This window comes from Mirounga leonina, unplaced genomic scaffold (genome assembly GCF_011800145.1).
Source record: "Mirounga leonina isolate KUSES-001 unplaced genomic scaffold, KU_Mleo_1.0 Mir_125, whole genome shotgun sequence".
NCBI classification, from domain to species: domain Eukaryota; kingdom Metazoa; phylum Chordata; class Mammalia; order Carnivora; family Phocidae; genus Mirounga; species Mirounga leonina.
The window spans coordinates 52081615-52104517 of NW_023270305.1; the positions used below are offsets into that span (position 1 = coordinate 52081615).

At 40.2% G+C, this 22903-nt stretch overlaps 1 protein-coding gene across 3 annotated transcripts in view; it reads left to right on the top strand.

Annotated features, from left to right (window-relative positions):
- The first annotated feature begins 1426 nt into the window (after nucleotides 1-1426).
- The window catches only part of USP34 (ubiquitin specific peptidase 34), a 262229-nt gene continuing 240752 nt past the window's right edge, over nucleotides 1427-22903 (top strand). For 2 of the 3 annotated variants that reach the window (XM_035001473.1, XM_035001474.1), the window contains exon 1: nucleotides 1429-1592. In XM_035001473.1, coding sequence (XP_034857364.1) covers nucleotides 1550-1592 — 43 coding nt within the window. In that variant the 5' untranslated portion in view covers nucleotides 1429-1549. Of the gene's footprint in view, nucleotides 1593-22903 lie in introns of all 3 variants that reach the window. The other variant, XM_035001475.1, reaches the window with a different exon arrangement.

Below are 22903 nucleotides of genomic sequence, written 5' to 3' on the forward strand. Positions count from 1 at the left end.
ACTATACCATCAAGTTCAAGCAGCAGAAAGGCAAACAATACCGGCAAGGTGGTCCTGGCATGGAAAGATGGTGGGACAGAATCTCCATAAAACATTTAAAAGAATTACTACAGGGTCAATAGCTGCTCCAGTTATAGTTCTAAGATTACGTACACTCCCTTTTGGACTGTTCAGTCACATCTTTATAAAAACATACTGGATATAGAAATCAGTGAGGGTAGGAGAAAAATTTTCCTAATGTTAACTAGTTGTTAACCAGCTTGGGCTGAAGTGTCCCCTTTCCTTCACCTGTTCTTCATTTTGTCCCTATCTTAATACCCTGGCGATTTGCTCTTCGCTGAGAAGCATAATATGCTATTTCAGGTGAAGAGCTGAGGACAGGTAATTGGTGCAGGGCCCTCTCGCATAAAAGGGAGGAGATGCCATGTGAACGCTCTTCACTCCGCCATTTCTTGTCACATCAAGGTGTCTTACTGCTCGAGGACGGAGGAGCCTTACAGAATGGAGGGTGGCGATCAACACGGATGCAGGTTACACCGCCCCTGGGCTGTTCCATTCTCACAAAGGCCCGCGGGGAGAGGGCCGTGTGCCCCAGCTTGGGCTGCAGAGTCGCTCCGGCCCGGCTCCCCTGTGAACTCCTGCCTCCCCCACCCCAAAAACCCGAAAGCCGGGAGGGAGAACTCGCCACCAATCCCTCTTCGTGGGCCCGGAGGAAAAATGGCGAAGCGCAAGGGCGGGGAACAGGGCGGCGCTCGCGACCCGGCGCTCGCTGAACTTCGCAGCCCGCGGAGTGGAACGCGGTGGGCGACGCCGCGCAACTGCGCGCCGCTCGCTGTCTCCGCCATCTTCTCCTACTCACCCGGACTCCCCCCGCGGCCGCGCTGGCTTCGTGTTTCCCTTCCGGCCGCTGACAGAGATCCGGGCTGGGAGGGGTGGGCGAGCGCGCCGAGGGGGTGGACCGAGGGCGGGGAGGCCGGACGGAAGAGGAAAGGGAGGGCGGCGAGCCGGCCGCGGCGGGGTGTGCAGCGTGCGGCGTGTGTGCGGAGGGGAAGGTGGGAGGGCGGGAGGCGAAGAGAGGGAGGGAGGCGGAGGAATGAGAGCGCGAGGCGTTTCTCGTCGGCTCCCTCGCTCGGGCGGAAAGAGCCGAGCGCAGCCCGAACGCTCTAGTAAAATGGCGGCGGCGTCAGCGGTGGCCGCGGCGTCTGGTCGGTGAAGTGACTCTGCTGCTTCTCTCCCCACCCGCCCCCTCCCTCCCTCCCTCTCCCCTCCCCCCGTCCTTCCCCCCCTTCCCCGCAGCCCGCGCCTCCGCGCCCCTCCGGCCTGCGCACCTCCCCTCGCCCCCCTCCTCTCCCCCGCCCGCTCCGGGGACCGCCGGCCCCCTCCCCCATACTCCTGCTCTCCGCCCCGTCCCCGCCGCCGCCCGCCCTCGTTGCCTCCCCGCCCCGCCGGCCGGCCGGCCCCCTCCTCCGCCTCTCTCCCCTCCCCCCCGCCGGTCGGGATCAGTCAGTGCGATCCGAAGCGGGGGAGGGGGGGGGGCGGCGGCCGAACGATGTGCGAGAACTGCGCAGACCTGGTGGAGGTGTTAAATGAAAGTAAGTAGCCGCGGCGGCGGCCTGTGGGGGTGCACAGTTTGGGGGCCCCGCGCGGCTCCCCGGGCTGCCGCGGCCTGCGGGAGGCGACGGCCGAGCCGGGCGGCGTGCGGGCCTAGCGCCCCGGGAAGGTGCGCGGTGGCGCGGCCGCCGCGGCGCCTCGGGCCCAGCCCGGCCCGGTTACCTGGGCGCCCGAGAGGGGGCCGCTCCGGAGCTCCGGCCAGGCCGCGCCTGGGCGGTCTCACCTCTCGGAAAGTTTCCTCATTACAGGTGTCAATTAGCGAAGGCGCTAATGAGCCTTCGCCTCCTTCGTCCTGCCGGGAAGGTGAAGGGAGGTGGGGTCCGAGGACGAAGCTTTCCTCCGCAGTCCGAACCCTTCGGCCGCCCTCTTTGATTTTCATCGTGCCGCTGAGGAGGCCTCTTTTACCTGCTAATTTTCATTAAACTCCCTGGGAGGAGGTTGGTGGTTTTCCCCTCCCTTGGGGGTGTGTGGGTGTTTTAGACCTTTCTGCCAGCCCTGAAATAGCTGAAAATGAACTGTGATAGTCATGATTGGAACCTTAATACCTATTTTTTTTTTTTTAATTGTGTTTCTTCTTAGTGTACCATTCGTCGTTGTAGCAGTAAATTTTACTAAGGAGAGCACTGTACTACAGATAATCATCCCGGGATAGTCATGGCCTGTCTCCTGGAATGAAAGGCCTTATTCCTATACTTTTATTAAAGAGCGTACACTGATTTTTTTTTTTTTTGGGGGCCAGATTCTTTTATTTTATTTCCGACCCTTGTAAGATAGTATTTGAGCCTAAAGAAACAAGCTGTATTGCAAGTTCTCTATTTCTGGGCCCAAAGGCCTAGTTGGTTGAGGTGCATTAGATCAAAGATTACAAAAACTTGATTGTTGAGAAAATGCTCATTTACGAACTGCTTATGTGGGTTTTGGATTTATGTTCTGATATTTCCCAAAACTTCCAGACTACCTCTTTTCTAATACGATTCTTTAAGACAGGGGGTTTATAAAATGTATCATCTTGTTTGTGTTTGAATTTTACTTGATTACGTGCTTGAATTTCACTTAAATAACCCAAGGCAATAATAAAAGTGGAATGGTTCTAGTTTACTTTGAACTGTGTGTTTACTTTCTGACAGGTGGAAGCAGGTTTTGCACTTATTCAAACTGGACTTTCCAATGTTTGTGTTATTCTAAATTTTCCTAGAATTTTAAGGTTATTTGTATTTATCTTGAGAAACTTTTGGTGCAGGTGTTTTATGATATGGTGATTATGTAGGTAAAGCCCTTGGTACTTACTTCAGTAAACTATTTTATATCAGATATAAGTTGTGTGATTATGGTTTTATTAAATTGGGAAAAGCCTATCTTTGCTCTCTAATAGAAGAACAAACTGCTTTTAATAACTTTTTGGCGATTTAAGTTATTTTAAACTCAACTAGAAGAACTACCTTTAAACAGAGTATCTAAAGAAACTAAAGTTTGTTAATCTCTATTTAATCTTTTGAAAAGATGATGAAAGTTCTTATTGAAAATTCTTTGGGAAACCCCTAGAACTTTGTTTAGAAGCACTCAAAAATGCAGTGGATTTATGGAAACAAAAATGTAGAGAATCTTGAAGTAGAATTTAACTTTTATTACCTTTAATTATATACAGTTAGTGGAACCAGGTTCACAAAATTTGGCCATGCAGACCCTCTAAGAAACCTGTCTTAATGAACAAATAAGAAGGATTTTCTATTTGTATAAGCCGGTGGTCTCTCAAAATACTTAGGACAATTTCTTAATATTTCCTTTAAAGCTCAGTTTAAAAATTTGCCTCCTAAACATTAATCTCACAATGATGCATCCTTTTTTTTTTTTTAATTACTTAGCAATTTTATTGGTAGGTTATACCAAACTATTACAAGTTGATTTTTTTCCCCTGTAGACTGAAAATTGTTTTCATTTTTCTTTTCTGTAGTTCTTGTATTCTAAACATAAGAGGCTTAAGTTTCTTGAGAACAGAGGGTCTTACTTTATCTCATTATAGTAACATTTATCCACGACTGGGTAGAATCATGATGGTTGGAACTTGATAAAACCTGTTGAATTGAAGTAGGTTATATAGGTCTTTCTTGAAATCTTGCTCACAATAACTATTAAGTATAAACTTTTATTCCCCCAGAGGTTGTGCGAAGATGAGCATCAGCTCATCCTTGATTAGAAATTCAGAGTTTAATGCGGGGTTCCATGTCGTAATGGTTAGCACTCTGGACTCTGAATCCAGAAATTCAGACTTTAAGTCCCCAAATAATGTGCTCAGAATTCATCTCTCAACATAGCTCCCATGAGAGTTTAACCAAGAGAAAAAAAAAATACCAAAAACCTATTTCTTGTCAAATTTACCAACAGTGATGAAACTTAAAAGAAGCCTGGCCTGGACACACCATTGTTATGTAAAAATTTTGTGCTTTCAGTGAAAGGGTAGACATAATGTGGATAGTACTACTTTTTTTTTTTTAAAGATTTTTTTTTTTTTAAGATTTTATTTATTTATTTATTTGACAGAGAGAGATAGCGAGAGAGGGAACACAAGCAGGGGGAATGGGAGAGGGAGAAGCAGGCTTCTTGCCGAGCAGGGAGCCCAGTGTGGGGCTCGATCCCAGGATCCTGGGATCATCACCTGAGCCGTAGGCAGATGCTTAACGACTGAGCCACCCAGGTGCCCCGGATAGTACTTTCTATCTGATATGCAAAGAGGGTTTGGTAACGGTAGGGACTTCAAATATTTATTTAAAAATCTGGCAGACCGTAATTTCGTTAAAATAAAAGTTGGGGGCGCCTGGGTGGCTCAGTTGGTTAAGCGACTGCCTTCGGCTCAGGTCATGATCCTGGAGTCCCGGGATCGAGTCCCACATCAGGCTCCCTGCTCAGCGGGGGGTCTGCTTCTCCCTCTGACCCTCTTCCCTTTCGTGCTCTCTGTCTCTCATTCTCTCTCTCAAATAAATAAATAAAAATCTTTAAAATAAAAAATAAAAAAAAATAATAAAATAAAAGTTGGTCACAAAAGATTGTAAATAGTCTGCTGTTGTCATCAGTTTTTGATGAGAGAATTAATATTACCATTTATACTTCTAGTCCTGCTGAGAATCTGAAGCTGTGAACTCTCACCATGGAAACATACAGGTATACAGGCACGGTTTTGCCTGCAGTTCTTTTTTTTTTAAAGATTTTATTTATTTATTTGAGACAGAGAGAATGAGAGACAGAGAGCATGAGAGGGAGGAGGGTCAGAGGGAGAAGCAGACTCCCTGCCGAGCAGGGAGCCCGATGCGGGACTCGATCCCGGGACTCCAGGATCATGACCTGAGCCGAAGGCAGTCGCTTAACCAACTGAGCCACCCAGGCGCCCTTGCCTGCAGTTCTAAGGACCTGTTGAAGCCTGTCCAAGGAACCAGGCTAAGAACCCCATAATAAGAACCCCCACATCCCCTTTTTAAATAGTCTTGACAGATAGCCAAAAACTTAAAATTACATTTCAAAATAATGTTTGGCTTTAGTGTTAGAATAACCAATCTCAACAATACTAACATTTAAGTTTCTCTTTTCCTTTCAGTGCTTTATTTTTAATAAGGACATTTTAAAGGCTTGGAATGTATTGAGTTGATTTGTTTACTATCAGTTTGTGGGTTTGCATTCAGTTGAGGAATGTATTGAGTTAATTTGGCTAGTATCAGTTTGTGGGTTTGCATTCAGTTTAGGAAATAATTTTAAGTGTATATTCCTTTGTTTATTCTGTTGAATTTGTATATTTGCAGCTTTTCTAGCTATTTTTGTAACCAGTTTACTAAGTCCAGAGCATTTCTGGGTGTTGAGAAGTTGGAGGCCTGAAGTTATGCTTTGGGCCATAACCATAGCTATCTCAGTAGTAAATTGAAGTCATTATTGGGGCGCCTGGGTGGCTCAGATGGTTAAGTGTCTGCCTTCAGCTCAGGTCATGATCCCAGGGTTCTGGGATCGAGTCCCGCATCGGGCTCCTGGCTCAGTGGGGAGTCTGCTTCTCCCTCTCTCTCTGCCTCTCCCACTGCTCATGCTCTCTCTCTCTCTGTATCTCTGTGTCTCAAATGAATAAATAAAATCTTTAAAAAAAAAAAAATTGAAGTCATATTTGCCTCAGTAAAGTAAATTTCTCTGAGAGAAGACTGAAATGGCTTTAAATGTAAATGTTATTCTATGGGTGTGTTTAGTGAATTACAGTTTACCAGATGTAGCATTTAAACAAAGTAGACTATTTATTTGTCCCTCCTCATTATCCTTGAAGATGGGCAGGAGCAAGTATTGGTATCTAAGTTTTAGAGGTAAAGAAATTGAATCTCAGAAAGGCTAAGTGGTTTGCCAGGTAAAGATCACCTGTCACTTGCTTAGTTAGTAGTCCTATCTAAGCTTGAACTCAGGATACTGTGATAACAGTATTTGCAGAATAATTGTTTGCATTATTTTTAAAGCAGAATACTTTAATGAGCAGTTTGTGTTGAGTACTTTATCAACTCTTTGAGGTAGGTACTCTGTCACCCTTTTCAGATAAGAGAACCAAGATTTAGGGTTTATATAACTTGCTTAGAGTCACATGACTATATTTGGTGGAGCCAGGATTTAAACAGGACTTAATCTCAGGTCAGGCTAAAAAGGCCATGCTCTTACTAGTTACGCTATGCTGTGTAAACTTTATGATGATCTGTTTGAATGGAAGACATTATTGTGAGTATACTGTTTGACAGAATAAAAAATTAGTATATTTTTATGTATTTTCACAACTTCGGGCATAATGCCATTGTAATTGTAGTAGGAATTTAAGAGCGGTTGTCCTTAAGTAGCTGAATGGAATCTAAATATTGTTAGCAATGAGTCCTTTAATAAACCATGCATTTCTAGAGGGTTTTTTTGATATTACAAGTATATAGGCACTAATTAATTAATTCATTAGTAACAGTATTTTTTGGTTGACCTATAATTCTAAAATTCTAAGTGATTCCTAAAGTTGGAAATCTGATTTTACAATACAAAGTCCCAAATTATGAATTTTTACTTGGTGATCTAGTTAAGTATCACTTAACCAATTAATATGTGAAGTAGTATTCATGATTACAGTTCGTATATTTTTATAGTATAACTTAGTAACCATAAAGCACTACCAACATGCAGTATATTATGTAAGTTATCTGCATTGTAGTGATAACTGTTAATGAGCTTTAGCACTGTATTCATGAAACATGTTAACATTCTTGTATGTTTAATGATAGTATTTATCTGATTTAAAAGTATTTCTAATGTGTAGATAGTGTGTATTAATAATAATTTTTACATTTTCAGAAAGAGAAAGAAACTTTCCAATAATGGCTTGACCAAGGTGTGACAGACCCTAGCTAAAGGGGTTGAGCCGCTTTTCTCTTTTTTACTTTAATTTTTTCTTAATTATAAAGGTTGTATATTCTCATTGTAGCGATACTGAAAACTGTAAATCTAATCATCCAGTGATGATTCCTGTTGATGCTTTGAGATATTTTTGGTACACATTTACATTTTTAAGAATGAGATATATGTAGTTTAATATCTAGCTTCACCTAATGTTTAATGTTTCTAGTTTCACCTAATGTTTTGTTTGCTCATGTTCCTTATTAACCTTTTTTGAAAACATAACTTTTTGTGTCTGTATAGTATTTCATTTTGTGCAGGATTTAATATTTTCCTATTGTATGTTTGTTTCCAGTTCTTATGTTATAAATAATGCTGCAAATGAGCATCCTGTATATAAATCTTTTAATTACATTACTGTTTTTTAGGTAGATTTCTAGAAGTTATCACTGTGTCAAAAATATAAACATACTTTTGTTTGTATTGTCTACCTGCTCTTCAGAAAGGATATATTGATTTCCATTCTTTATTGTCTGCACAATGTGGGCACTTGTACTGAATGTTATCCTTGACAAAGTGTTATTTTGGTGAAAATTGTAATAGCCAGTTACTAGTAAGTTTGAACACTCGTACTTTTATTGGCTGTTTGCATTTTTTAATACAGTGCCTGTGTTCTTTTTCTACTTTTCAAGTTTTAATGTTTTGTGTAATTACCTTACAAGAGTTGTTCACTTACTAACCCTTGGTCATATTCACCACATACATTTTTTTCCTGCCCTCCTCCCCCCCTTTTTTTTAATGTGGTCTCTATACCCAGTGTGGGGCTCAAATTCACGACCCTGAGATCGAGAGTTGGATGCTCTGCTGACTGAGCCAGCTAGGCGCCCCTTCCCTGTTTTTTTTGTTTTCTTTTTCATTTGGGTATTTTTAATTATAGGTCTTGAACAAATGTTTTATATTGTGCAGCTTCTTCTGCAGAGTTGCCCGTCTAAAACACAGTATATGATTATCATATTATCTGCTTAAACTGTCATAGATCTTCATTGCTTGAAGAATAAAATACTAACTTCTTAGCCTGACATACATCATAGCACAGTTTGGCCCAAACTCCTCTTCCTAGTTTCAGATCTCACTTTTTTGGTGAGGCCTTCTTAAATTTTTCCCAGCCTCTCTTAAAATAACTAGTATCCTTTAGTTTAGAATATGTACTTACATTTTAGCCCTTCTTATTCTTTCTTTTTTTTAAATTTAACATCAGCCTTCCTTGCTGGATGATGAACTCCTTAGAGTCAGGGGCCATGTTTTCTTTTCCCAGTCCCTAATATAGTGCCTTACAGAGAACAGGTAAACATTTTGGGGGCACCTGGGTGGCTCAGTTGTTAAGTGTCTGCCTTCACCTCAGGTTGGGATCGAGGCCGCATCGGGCTCCTTGCTCACGGGAAGCCTGCTTCTCCTTCTCCCACTCCCTCTGATGGTGTTCCCTCTTCCGCTGTGTCTCTCTGTTAAATAATAAATAAAATCTAAAAAAAAAAAAGAATAGGTAAACATTTTAGTTAATGAAAGGTTTTTGTAGAGGAAGGATGTGATTGCCTAGTTAAATCAGTATTCTTGGGCCTATAGTCAGTAATGACCTATATTTTTTACTTTTTTTATTATTTTTTTAATAGATTTTATTTATTTATTTATTTGACAGAGAGAGAGAGAGATAGCGAGAGCAGGAACACAAGCAGGGGGAGTGGGAGAGGGAGAAGCAGGCTTCCTGCCGAGCAGGGAGCCCGATGTGGGACTCGATCCCAGGATCCTGGGATCATGACCTGAGCCGAAGGCAGACGCTTAACGACTAAGCCACCCAGGCGCCCTGTCCTATATTTTTTAAAGTAAGCTCAACACCCCATGTGGGGCTTGAACTCACAACCCCAAGATCAGGAGTCCATGCTCCACTGACTGAGCCAGTCAGGTGCCCCTAATGAGTAGTGTTGTAGATACGAGAGTTTCTGGCAGAAGTATGCTATAGGTATCATATATACTGCTTTTTATTACCTTATTCCTGAATTAATAGGCATATGCTTATAAAAAAATACCTGCCGTAAGCAAGTATTTTCTAAATTAATATGCATTGCAGAAAGGCAAAAATTAGTTGTTTCTACATAGGTGGTGAGCTTTGTGTCCATAACATGAACTTTGACTAAATTACTTTTATTTAGGACTTGGTATATACCAGGAAAGCAATTGGGCGTTTTGCCTTTTAATGTGATTAACACCTGTTAATGAGATTTTTTTTCCCTCAAATCCCATAGAAGTTAAAAACATTCTCCACGTGTGTGTGTTCATTGACAGTTGACGTGGTATAAACCTGGCCTCCTCTTGCACTTTCCTTACTGTGGTTGAAGATTGATTTCTCTTCCTGCCTTGGTCTTAACCTCTTGTAGAAAACTTAGGTTGCTTATATCCCTTGGAAGAACCTACTTCTCTAGCCATTGCTGATTGGATTCCAGATAGACTCCTGACCTGATGGATTGGTGGGGCTGCTGTTGGTCAATCAGATTTCTCCTGTCAGAATGTTTGAACCAAAGAGCCCGGTAGCTGTGAGCTGCTGAACTAGAGTGGGTGCTTTGGGAAGCTGATGGGAGGGAGCAAAAACATTGAGGAAGTGGAGGCGGCTGTTTGCAGAAGAGAATTGGGGCAAATTTGTGGAAACTTTTGACATGGAAGCTCCATAAACAGATAGAAGATAATACTGTGGTGGCTTTCCAGTACCGAAGCTAGAGCTCCTTTGGCACTGTCTCCCCTATACATACATTTGAATTAATGTTCAAGCAAAAGAGTTTTGTTTCAAGTAATGTGCCTTAATGAGCTTTCCTGTATTGGAGCATATTCCTTGTGATTCATGAATAAGGTAATAAAAAGCAATGTATATGGTACAGTCATCAGCTACAGCATACTTCAGCCAGAAACTGAGTGCTTCATTATAATCTGGCATAAGTTCTTGGAACATGTTGGGCAAGTGTCATCTGTAGTGTTTGGTGGCAGGAGAAAACCTAACGCCTTTCATTAATTACTTCTCTACCAGGATGTTTAGTGTTTTTCAAAAGAATGCAAGTAGCTTTGTTGTTTCTGGAAAAGAAACCTGCCTCCCCCCCCCCCGAAAAAAATAGAATAGAAAATAATAAAGATAATTAGGAAAATCTGAAACTCTGCTTACCAAAGAAATTGTCCATGTTTTAATAAAGTAAGTCGTTCTTGCTTTCCTTATATATAACTTTCCTTATACACATTATTTTATGTAAAAAGCTAATTACATGTTTGTTTGTTTTTTAAGATTTTATTTTTTTGAGAGAGAGTGAGAGAGTGCGCATGCATGAACAGTGGGGGGAGGGGAGGCAGAGGGAGAAGGAGAAACAGACACTCCTGCTGAGCAGGGAGCCTGACATGGGGCTTGATCCTTGGGATCATGACCTGAGCTGAAGGCAGTCGCTTAACCGACTGAGCCACCCAGCCGCCCCAAAAGCTAATTACATGTTATTCTATATTTCTGTATCATTTTTATTAAGATGTAGGTATCTTTTTATGTTAATATGTGCTGACATTATAATTTTTAATGGCTTCAGTGTAGTATTCCATTGTTTGGTCCTACTGTAACTTAACCAGTCCTCTTTTGATGGGCATTTGGGTTTTTGTAAGTCTTTGTATTATTGTCTGAATATTACCTTGAATATGGTCTGTGAAGTCAGATTACTGAGTAGCTCATACAGCATGTCTGGAAGGGAATTTGACAGTTACGCTAAAACTTAACAATAGAGCATCAGTAAATAGGCTTTATAGTCTTAAAGTGTTTGACTCCTAGGTCTGTGGGGCTCTTCTAGCAATGTGCATTAGCAATTTAGCAATGTGCTCGTTCTAAACCACCATAAGACAAAATAGGAAAATAGGTAATATTTATTCTGGGGAATTTTGCTTCCAGACTAATGAACCATATTCTTCTGATTACTGAGAAAGCCTCAGTAACCAATGATGAATGTAGAAGTATAAGAATGCTGCTCAGAATAAATTTGGATTTAAGAAAACACTAAGACAAATAGGGATTTTGAAGTTGTGTTCAAAGAAAAGAGTATCATTAAGGGGATAGTGGGCACACTTTGGTAGAGTGGCATAATGGTGGTCAGCAGAAGGTTGTTTTATTCTAATGGTACCTTGTTTCTATTTTCCCTTCTAAGAGGAGTCTCCAAACCTGTAGGATAAATCATATATTAAGAGGGAATCTAGGGGCGCCTGGGTGGCTCAGTCGTTAAGCGTCTGCCTTCGGCTCAGGTCATGATCCCAGGGTCCTGGGATGGAGCCCCGCATCGGGCTCCCTGCTCTGCGGGAAGCCTGCTTCTCTCTCTCCCACTCCCCCTGCTTGTGTTCCCTCTCTCACTGTGTCTCTCTTTGTCAAATAAATAAATAAAAATCTTTAAAAAAAAAAAAAAGGGGGATCTAATCTCTAGATTGGTGAGGAATAATGAGAGTTTTGTTAGTGGTGTTAAGAGTTAAAATCTCGAGTCTGGGCAGATTGCATCCAGTGAAGGTGATAGAGCCATGGTGTGTGTAATTGTGAAGCTTTAGCTAAGTTTCCTGGAGAGCAGAAATTGGCAAGGTTTTTTAAACCCCTTATTTTGGGAAATACAAGAAAAACTTTCCACTACTGAATAATCACTTAGTATACCGAGAGTGAAATGATGATTAAAAAACTGGCATGGCACTAAGTAACTTAAACAAATGTCATTTTTTTTTCTTTGCTTTAGAAACCAGTATGGTAAAACATGGAAATACTACTATAGGTATGACCTTTTTTGATTACATCAATGTGATAGAATCTGATGCCATCCTGGCGGAAAAGAAGAAATGTATTTTGTTGTTGTTCTAGAGGGTTGACTCGTGGCAAGCCACAGGATCTTGTCCTTAATTCTTTCCTCTTCAGGATTTTCAGTAATGATCTCTGGTTTAAAAACTATTCCTTGGAATGGAATTGTCCCTATTTCAAGGGAGTGAAGGGGACTTCAGAACCTCTTCCCTTTTTTTAAAATGAAAAGCTCATTTTGATCTGTTTTATAGATTGGGGTTCTATGTAAGGTTTCTTTTGGGGAGAACAGGGTGTAGCTGTTTGCGCCTGGGTGGTTCACATGGTTCAGGTTCTGCCTTGGGCTCAGGTCATGATCTCCTGATCCTGGAATCAAGCCCTGTGTTGGGCTCCCTGCTCAGCGGGGAGTCTTATTCTCTCCCTCAGCCTCTCCGCCTCCTCGTTCTTTCTCAAGTGAATAAATAAAAAATCTTAAAAAAAAAAAAAAAAAGGCTTGACAACCATTAACAATAGTTAATGGGTGCTCCAAAAGCCAACACAACCTGAAACTCTTCAAGTATTACAAGTATACTGTGTGCAGATTACAGGAGGTGATATTGCAGTACTTGTGCAGTTAGAATACTGTGTTGAATTGTATACGACACACTGATGATAATATACTTCTGAAGCTATTGTGAACATTGTGTAATTTCACATACGTTCATTGAACCTCAGAAAACTCATGAGATGGAATGATTTGGCCAAGGCTACATAGTTATTAAGTAGCAAAGGTAGGATTAGAGTTTAGTTCCTTCTGCTCCTTATACTTTTCATCAATAAACTTGGTGTTGGTTTTTTTTTTTTTTTTTTTTTTTTTGAGAAGCTTGACTGTAGAAGTTGGAAAATTCATGAAAAACTGACAAAGGAACTATGGAGAGATTAATTCTGGTTTAAGTGGATTAGGCAAGGTTTCAAGGAAGGTGGAAGATTGAATTGGGCCTTTAACTGCTTGGAATAGTTGTTGGTAATGAGGGCAGTGAAATGGTTTACCACAATTTGTGATGTAGCCACTGCTAACCTCATCCCCTTGCTTTGCTTCTCTCGCAGATGTTATTTGCTGCCATGATGAGCCTTTATATATGCCTGGAATTCACCACCTTACTATGCCTTCAAGTCTCAACCTAAATGTTACTTTTTCACAGAGGCCTTTCTTGAACATCCAATCTAAAGTATTCTGGTTCTTTTTTTTTTTTTTAATTTAAGTATCTGCACACCCAACGTGGGGCTCGAACTCATGACACCAAAATCAGGAGTCTCATGCTCCTCTGACTGAGCCAGCCACGTGCCCCTGAAATAGTTCTGATTCTTTACCTTCGTAGCACTTACCACAGTTTAGAGTTAGGTATTTACTTTTTGTTTACTTGTTTTATGTCTTTTCATTTTATAAGACTGTAAATTCTCTGGTTGCAACTATCTGTCATATTAACTAAGTTTCATAGTGCTTATACATACTAGGATCAGTACTTTTTTTTTTTTAAGATTTTGTTTATTCACCTGACAGAGACACAGCGAGAGAGGGAACACAAGCAGGGGGCGTGGGAGAGGGAGAAGCAGGCTTCCCGCGGAGCAGGGAGCCTGATGTGGAGCTCTATCCCAGGACCCTGGGATATGAGCTAAGCTGAAGGCAGACACTTAACAACTGAGCCGCCCAGGCGCCCCAATACTTATTTGTTAAAATGTGTGAAAAATCTTAAGATCACTGTAGTTGGGTAATGGAATGGAAGTCAAGGGTAGGCTGGATGTGGTGGTTTTCCCTGCTTTCCGAATCCACTTGGATATTTTATATACTGTCAATCCTAATCCTTTTGTGACATCCTTCTTACCACCTCCACTCATAAAAAGGTGCTCCACTGATAAAAAACGAAAAAAACCCTAATTTTGTCATGGTGTGTGTGTTTTTAATTTCTGAGTATCCCTTGATATTTACACCCATGGGTTAAAAATGGAAGATTGGGAATTACTTTTTGAACCAGGTAGGACTCTGTTGCAAGGACCAGAAAGAAAAGAACAGCTCCTTTGGTGGACATAAGGAATTTTTTTCCCCCCCCTAAGTTGTAACTACACAGTTCAGGTGTGTGCTGTGTTTGGGTGTGGTCTACTCTTAATCTGTGGGTTCAGAATGTTATCAAGACTTCATTCCTTTTTGGCTTGCTTTCTCTGCTTCCTTGGTTCGACCTCAGTTTCGCCCTTCTCTTGTTAGTAGAAATAGCTCCTTAACCATCTTTATACCACACTGTTTGGAAATCATGTTTATATTACATAGAGGAAAAGAAAGAATCTTTTCTGAAACCTCGATGGCAAATGGCATTTCATGTATCATTGGCTTACATGTCATTGGACTTACTCCTGAAGTAGAGCTCAGAGTGGATGGACTTTGGTTGGCTTAAACTAATCCTAACCCATTCCCGAAGCTGATCCCACCCAAACCTCATAGCTAAAAAAAATATTTCCCAAAAGGAAATTTGGCATGTTGTGACCATGAAGAAGGTGAGATTGTTTCTGGGCAGCAAACACATGGATATCTAGTACATTATGCTATACTGAGAGCTTAATACGTTTTTTTTGTGGTTTTGTAACTTGAAATCAAGGATTAGGTCTCATCCACATTGACCTGTCTGTAGATTCCTGAAAGTGATGACTTGTACATAGGTAACCACTGTATAGAGTTTGTTTGGTGAATTTTCATGTTTTCTGGACATCTGTACACGGATATGGTATGGGACGTTCCTTATTACTTTGGCCTCGAAAGCTTTGTTGATCCTAGTGTCTGTGCACATCTGGAGTTCTCATCTCCATTGCAAACTTCTGGATCTCTTTGAGTGCCCGGGAGTCACACTTGTTGAAGCCCACGCCGTGGATGCACTTATGAATGTTGATGGTGTGTTCTGTAGTCACTTTCTTGTTGATGGCAGAATGGCCCTCCTCTGTACCCTTCTTGTGGGAGCCTTTTTGCTGGGCCCAAATTGGCAAGCTGAAAACCATTTCTTTCTTTCTTTTTTATTTTTGAAAACGATTTCTTAATGTTCTATTTACTGAATACATTATTTTGTGTGTCTTACCTTCACTTTTTCTTTTTTTATTACCTTCACTCTCTGTTTACTCAATATATAAAAAAATACATTAACGTTTAACGTGTGTGAAGCATTGTGCTGGACGCTGTGGTAGATACAGAAATAAATTTAGAAGTATATTTCCTCTTAAGGAAGGTTGGAGTCCAATAAAGATGAGGCAGTAGGATGGTAGTTGAGAGATTGATGTCTGGAATCTGTTAGACCTGAGTTAAAATGCTATTCCTGTCATTTATTAGATCTCTGGCTTTGGTTAAGTTCCTTAACCTCTTAATGCCTTCAAATGAGGATGATACTTAATCCTCACAAAATCTCTTATCAAGTGTAATTAAGGTAGTAAGATAATACATATAAACACTTAACAAAGTGCCAGTGTAAGAAAAACTGTTCGTATGTGAGAGAGAGAGAGAGAGAGAGAGAGAGAAGGAAAATGGTAAATTCCATAAGAACATAAAATCCTGAGGTGCAGTGGGAAGAGTTCAGGTTTTGGTAAGATTGGAGAAGGCTTCATAGGAATTTGATAGAATTTTAGTTGATCTTTGAGCAACTTTTTTCTAACTGATTAGACTTGGAGAAATGGTTATTTCAGTAAAGTTTTGTAGGAATAGTAAGCATAGTATGACTTTCTTGAAACTTCACAAAGAATTGTCTCTGGTTTACTTTCTTATATTCCTCAAGGACCTTACTCTTTTAAGCTGTCTCTTTTTTCCTCCAGTGTCTTAAGTTCTCCTGAAGCTTCTGAAATCTGGCTTCTGCTTTTGCCGAAAAACTATATTGTCACAGATCACCAGTGGCCTCCTGGTTTTCTCTAATTTCTTTCTTTTTTTTTTTTTTTTCTATAATTTTCACAATGACCCGTGCTTTCCCTGTTTCACTTAATTGTTTGGTGCTTATGGTTGTGATATATGTGATCATCGTGGGAAGTTTAAAAAAAAAAATACTGACGTACATCAGTAAAACATTCATAAACACTTTGTTAAAATTTTAGTATATATTTTAGTATATAGTATCATTCCAGCTAATTTTCTATGAATATGTAAAAATGAGTTCATATGTACTGTTTGCTTTTTTATTTTTTTTTAATTTTTACTTATTTTTTTTTAAAAGATTTTATTTATTTATTTGAGAGAGAGAGAATGAAAGACAGAGAGCATGAGAGGGGGGAGGGTCAGAGGGAGAAGCAGACTCCCTGCTGAGCAGGGAGCCCGATGCGGGACTCGATCCCGGGACTCCAGGATCATGACCTGAGCCGAAGGCAGTCGCTTAACCAACTGAGCCACCCAGGCGCCCCCTGTTTGCTTTTTTTAAATGGGCATTTTCTCATATCCTTATGTCTAAGAATGAAATTTAATGGCAACCTACTTCTAGTCTTTGAATATAACACATATTTAACTAGTGTTTTCCAGTTAACCCCCTCCCCCCAAAACCAAAAAGCAGTGAAAATGTCCTTGAGTATAGAAATCTGGATCATGTTCTAGGTCTAAAGGAAAAACATTTTAAGGCTTCTGATGGCTAAAAACCTAGAAAGTTTATACTAATATATACCCCATCAGTGGTATTTGAGAGTGCTTGTTTATTTGCATTAGATGTTCTATTTAAAAAAAATCCAGGGGCACCTGGGTGGGTGGCTCAGTCGGTTAAGCGTCTGCCTTCAGCTCAGGTCATGATCCCAGGGTCTGGGAATCAAGTCCCACAATGGGCTCCCTGCTTGGTATTCTCCCTCTGCCTGCCACTCTGCCTACTTGTGCTCTCTATCTCTCTGTAAAATAAATAAAATCTTTAAAAAAATCCATATAATAGGGGAAAAAGGATATAGTTGCTATCTCAAACTCTTTGGTTTCTGCAAGAGTTTGGATATTGAGGATTATTGCATTATTTGTATGGACATATTTGTTTCCTGAGTTACAATATTGAGTGGTCTATTTAGAAAGGCTTTTCTGACTCTGAGATAAGATATTTGATTAATTTTTTTCTAGCTTTAATGGATTTATTAAATCTTTAATCTGTCTAGAATTTATTTTGGTCTAAGTTACAAAGTGGGATCTAACATTAGCTTTTCCAAACTGTTACTCAGTGGTCTTAGCATCTTTCTTTTTCCCAGTGATTTGAAATGGCACCTTTTATTTATTTTTAAAGGTTTATTTATTTTAGAGAGACAGCATGAGAGCAAGAGTGTGCGTGCGAGTGGGGTGGGAGGGTGGGGTAGAGGGGGCAGAGGGAGAGAGGGAGAATCTCTAGCAGACTCCCCCACTGAGCATGGAGCTTGATGTGGGGCTAGATCTCATGACCCTGAGATCATGACCCAAGCTGAAATCAAGAGTTGGACACTTAACTGACTGAGCCATCCAGGCATCCCAGCTGTACATCTTAATTCACTGTATTCACACAATTATGCAGCCATCATCACAGTCAATTTTAGAATACTTTCATCACCTCAAAAAGAATCTCCATACCCTTTAACTGTCACCCTGATTCCTCCATCCTCCCACCCTTAAGCAACAATCTATTTTCTCTATGTATTTGCCTATTTTGAACATTTCATATAAATAGAATTATAGTGTATTGTCTTTTGTGATTGACTTCTTTTACTTTGCACATTTTCAAGGTTCATCCATGCTGGATCATTCCTTTTTATGGCTGAATAGTATTCCATTGTATGGTTGTAACACATTTTGTTTATCCATTCATCAGTTGATAGATATTTGGGTTCTTTTTGATATTATGAGTAATACTTCTGTGAACCTTTGTGTAAAAAGTTTTTCTGTAGACTTAACGTTTTCATTTTTCTCAGGTCTGTATCGAGGAGTGGAATCATTAGGTCAGCTAATAACTGCATTTAACTTTTTCAAAAACTGCCAGATTGTTTTCCATAGTGCTGCACCATTTTTTATTCCCTTCAGCAGTGTGTAAGGGCTCCAGTTTCTCCACATCCTCACCAGCACTGGTTTGTTTGACCAATATTTGTTCTTTTGGTGCGATTTTTTTTATGGATGGGAATACGGAGGCAAACACTTGGTATTTGACTATCCTAGCCATCCTAGTGGGTATAAAGTGGTATCTCATTGTAGTTTTGTTTATTTTTGGGGAAATAACCATTCAGATCCTTTGCTCACTTTTTAATTGTTACTTGTCTTTTTATTACTTATTTGTACGAGTTCTTTATATATCCTAGACATAAGTCCCTTATTAGATAGGATTTGCAAATATTTTCTCCCATATTGTGAATTATCTTTTCAGTTTCTCAGTAGTGTCTTTTGAAGCACAAATTTTTTTGTTAAGATTTATTTATTAGAGAGAGAGCGGGCAAGCAGGGGGTGGGGCAGAGGAAGAGGGAGAGAGAGAATCTTGAGCAGACTCCCCGCTAAGCGTGGAGCCTGATATTGGGCAACCCTGAGATCAGGACCTGAGCTGAAATCAAGAGTCAGTTGCTCAACCAACTGTGCCAGTCAGGCGCCCATGAAGCACAAACGGGTTTCCCCCCGCCATGGATTTTATTCATTTATTTGATAGAGAGAAGAGAGCACGAGAAGGGGGAGCGGGAGAGGGAGAAGCAGGCTCCCCGTTGAGCAGGGAGCCTGATGCCGGACTTGATCCCAGGACCCTGAGATCATGACCTGAGCCTAAGGCAGACATTTAACTGACTGAACCACTCAGATGTCCCTGCACAAAAATTTTTAATAATGATGTTCAGTTTATCTCTTTTGTTGCTTGTACTTCGGTGTCCTATTCATTGCCAGAATCCATTGTCAAATCCAAAGTCACAAAGACTTACCCTATTTTCTTCTAAGAATTTTATAGTTTTGGTTCTTACATTTAGTCCTTTGATCCATTTTGAGTCATATTTTTTGTACATAGTGTGAGATAAAGGTTCAGCCTCATTCTTTTGCATGAGGTTGTCCAGTTGTTGTAACCCGTTGTAGAAAAGACATTCTCTAGTGACTGGTCTTGGTACCTTTGTTGAAAATCAGTTAACTACAGATACATGGATTTATTTCTCCAAGTAATAAACTCTCAATTCTGTTTTACTTCCCTCTTTTCAATCAGGATGTCTTTTATTTCATATACCCCTTTATTAAATCTTTACCTTCATTTGGCTCCATCAGTGGTTCTGAGTATGATCTCTGGATCCTTGAGGGTCTCAAGGAGGCTTTAAAGGGGGTCTGAGAGGTAAGACATTATTTGCCTTTTGGTTGATATTTTTACTGATAGCTCAGAGGCAAGGTAGATAGAACTGCTGGCCACATTGCGGGAATTAAGGCTGTGGTGATGTAGAAAATGGTTGGCGTTCGGAGCTAAGGCCAAGAAAGAATTCTTGAGATGTCTTTGGTGCAAAAAGGTGGTTTTATTAAAGCATGAAGACAGGACCCATGGGCAGAAAGAGCTGTACTGGGGTCAGGAGGAGTGACTGATTATATGCTTTCAAGTTCGGATGGAGTTAGGGACAGCATTAAGTCTCTAAGGAATTTTGGAAGCAAGGTTTCCAGGACCTTGAGGGGGCTAGCTATTGTTAGGAAAAGGTCGTTTATTATTGTCTAATAAAATCTTAGTCATGAGACCCTTCAGATAGATATATATCGGTGGGTCATATGCTTGGGGGATGATTGTCAACATATATCTTGTGGGGGTAGAGAGAAAGGAAGTTTCCAAAGGAGTTTTTATATGTTAAAGAAGACTTACAGGATGGGGGGGGGTGCGTAGAGGGGGGAGGTGTTGGGATAATGTTAAGCTACGATTGCCTTTTGCCCCTAGCAAAGTGTCAACATGGAGGCAGCTGTGTTCCTAGAGGAAAGGAATGTCACTCTGCCTGTTTCAAGGACTTGTCAGTGGGTTGTAAGTAGTAAGGAAATTTAATTTTTCTTTTGCCTTTGCTTCCCACATTAGTGGGACTAAGTAGTTAGTTAATCTTCACTGCCAAGCACTTGCTGTTTGGCAAGTGATGTCCTTGATGAAGCAATAATAATTAATTTTATTAAATCCCAGTGCTTGTGTATGTTTCTTCCTATATGCTGTGATGAAATGAGAAGTACATGTAAAGCGTTTCTTCTACATACTGCAGTGTGAGATGGTTGTCTTAAGGAAGTGCAATCATATGATTGAGTTTTAAGCCGAACAAGCTGCTCTTTTCATGAAACAAAACGATTTTTATTTGAAAGAATGATTGACTCAAAGGTTATCTAGATTTGGGTATTTGGCAGACATTTTCTGGAATGAATGAAGCAAGCATGTCACTTCAAAAAAGACAGTGTTAGTTGCCAGAGATAAAATTGAGCTTTCAAGAAAAAATTAAAATTTTGGAAAAATTGTACCTGTCACTGTGAGTTTGACAGCTGCCCAATAGAGTTTTGATGAGATTGAGGGGAATATTAATGATGTAATTTTTTGATACTCTGTAATGAAATATGTCAACATTGGAAAGATCTCTATAATTTAGTGATCCAGTATTTTTGAAAACACCATTGCATGATGTTACAGAAACATTTATGGGCTAAAATTCTATTCAGGGAGCGAGATCAATCAATGGATTTTAATGTAACAAGAGTACTGATACGGTTTTAGATTTCATTTTGCAACTTAATCTTTAAGAAATTAACAGTCACTGAGTTTTGGTGTAACATCAAAGAAGAATATCAAAAATTATCTGATAAAGCTATTAAAATACTTCTATTTCCATATTCATATATTTTAAGGATGGACTTCATACACTTCACTAAAAACAATATATGGCAACAGAGAGAAGGCAGAAGCAGTTAATGAGAATCCAACTGTTTTTTTTTTTTTTCTTTTTTAAAAGATTTTATTTATTTGGGATAGAGGGAGCGCAAGCCAGAGGACAGAGGGAGAGAGAGAGAGAGAGAAGCAGGCTCCCCACTGGGCAGGGAGCCCGACGTGGGGCTTGATCCCAGGACCCTGGGATCAGGACCTGAGCTGAAGGCAGACGCTTAACTGACTGAGCCACCCAGGCACCCCCCAACTGTTTTCTATTAAGCCAAACCCTAAAGAGATGTTTAAAAATTTAGAAACTGGGCACCTGGGTGGCTCAGTTGGTTAAGCGACTGCCTTCGGCTCAGGTCATGATCCTGGGGTCCCGGGATCGAGTCCCGCATCGGGCTCCCTGCTCAGCAGGGAGTCTGCTTCTCCCTCTGACCCTCCCCCCTCTCGTGCTCTCTCTCCCATTCTCTCTCTCAAATGAATAAATAAAATCTTTAAAAAAAAAAAACCGTTAAAAAAAAAATTTAGAAACTTGTCACTCATGCCACTGATTTTTGAATAACAGAAAACAGGCAATGAATTTATTGTTTATAAAATAACACAATAAATACTGAAAGAAAGAAACTGTGTAAACAAGCTCTTTGAAGTCTTCAGTTTCTGAACATGTAAAGGAATCCTAAAAACAAAAAGTTGGAGAACTGCTGGCCTGCATATTAAAATTTTCTTCTTTTTTTTTTTTTTTTTAAAGATTTTATTTATTTAACAGAGAGAGACACAGTGAGAGAGGGAACACAAGCAGGGGGAGTGGGAGAGGGAGAAGCAGGCTTCCTGCCAAGCAGGGAGCCCAATGCGGGGCTCGATCCCAGGACCCTGGGATCATGACCTGAGCTGAAGGCAGGCGCTTAACGACTGAGCCACCCAGGTGCCCCTAAAATTTTCTTCTTCTTTACTCTGGCTTATATTATTCTAATTCTTTAAGTGTGATTACCCAAGGTTTAGTCTTTTGCTATGTATTTTATTAAGAAATTGAAGTAAGGATTCAATCTACTACCATGATTGTATCATCTTTTAGATAACTTTGAGTATATTTCTAACCTGACCAGTTTTTGAGGCATTATTCTAATATCCTTAATTTCGTGCTAGACATTTCTATTTAAGTATCTTCCTATCTGAAATTCCAACAAAAGTGAAACTGAATCCTTCATCTTGTTCTTATTTATCATGTTTGCCTCTTTATCAGAACCTTTCTTAATTATGTGAATTTCTCACACTGCAATCTGTGGTAGTACTTTTACTACTTTCCAGACTTTAGAATAGTGCCTCTGGAAATTTAATGTACATATGAGTCACCTGGAGATTTTCTTTAAAATGCAGATTCCAACTCTAGGGGTCTGGAATTTGCCTGAAATTCTTCATTCTAACAAACTTCGAGATGCTGCTGATGCTGTCGGTCCTTGGAACACACTTTGAGTAGCAGGCCATAGAATACTTTTAATTTCATTTATCCCACTCCTGTTTTTTATACTGCTGTTGTAGTGTGTTTTAATTACTTAGATTTTAAAAATTAAGACCTTATTAATTTATAAAGTTAATACTCAGATTTATCCTTTTTGTTGCTCTTCATTCTTTATGTCATCTTTGGGTTTTTATCTGGGATCATTTTTCTTTTTTTTTTTTTAAGATTTTATTTATTTATTTGACAGACACAGCAAGAGAGGGAACACAAGCAGGGTGAGTGGGAGAGGGAGAAGCAGGCCTCCCGCAGAGCAGGGAGCCCGATGTGGGGCTCGATCCCAGGACCCTGGGATCACGACCTGAGCCGAAGGCAGACGCTTAATGACTGAGCCACCCAGGCGCCCCTCTGGGATCATTTTTCTTTTAGCGTTTCTTTTGGTGTGGTTCTGCTGTTGATGATTTTTTGCCAGTATTTGCTTGTCTTCTAAAATGAAGAGAAATGCTTGCATTTTCATACAAGCACACCCTGAAATGGGGTATTGAATTACAGATTGGCAGTTACCATTGCTTCTTTCATTAAGTCATTCTTTTTTTTTTTTTTTTTTTTCCTGGTTTAAATTGTTTCTTCTGTGAAGTCAGCCCTCAGTTTTGCTTCTTTGAAGGTAAGTTTTTTCTTCATTCGTCTGATCTTAAGGTTTTTCTTTTTGTCTTAGGTCTTAGGATTTCAGCAATTTTACTCTGATGTGTCTCTGTTTTTGTATTTGCTTGGGATTCATTATTCTGGTTAGAGTTTTTAAAAAAT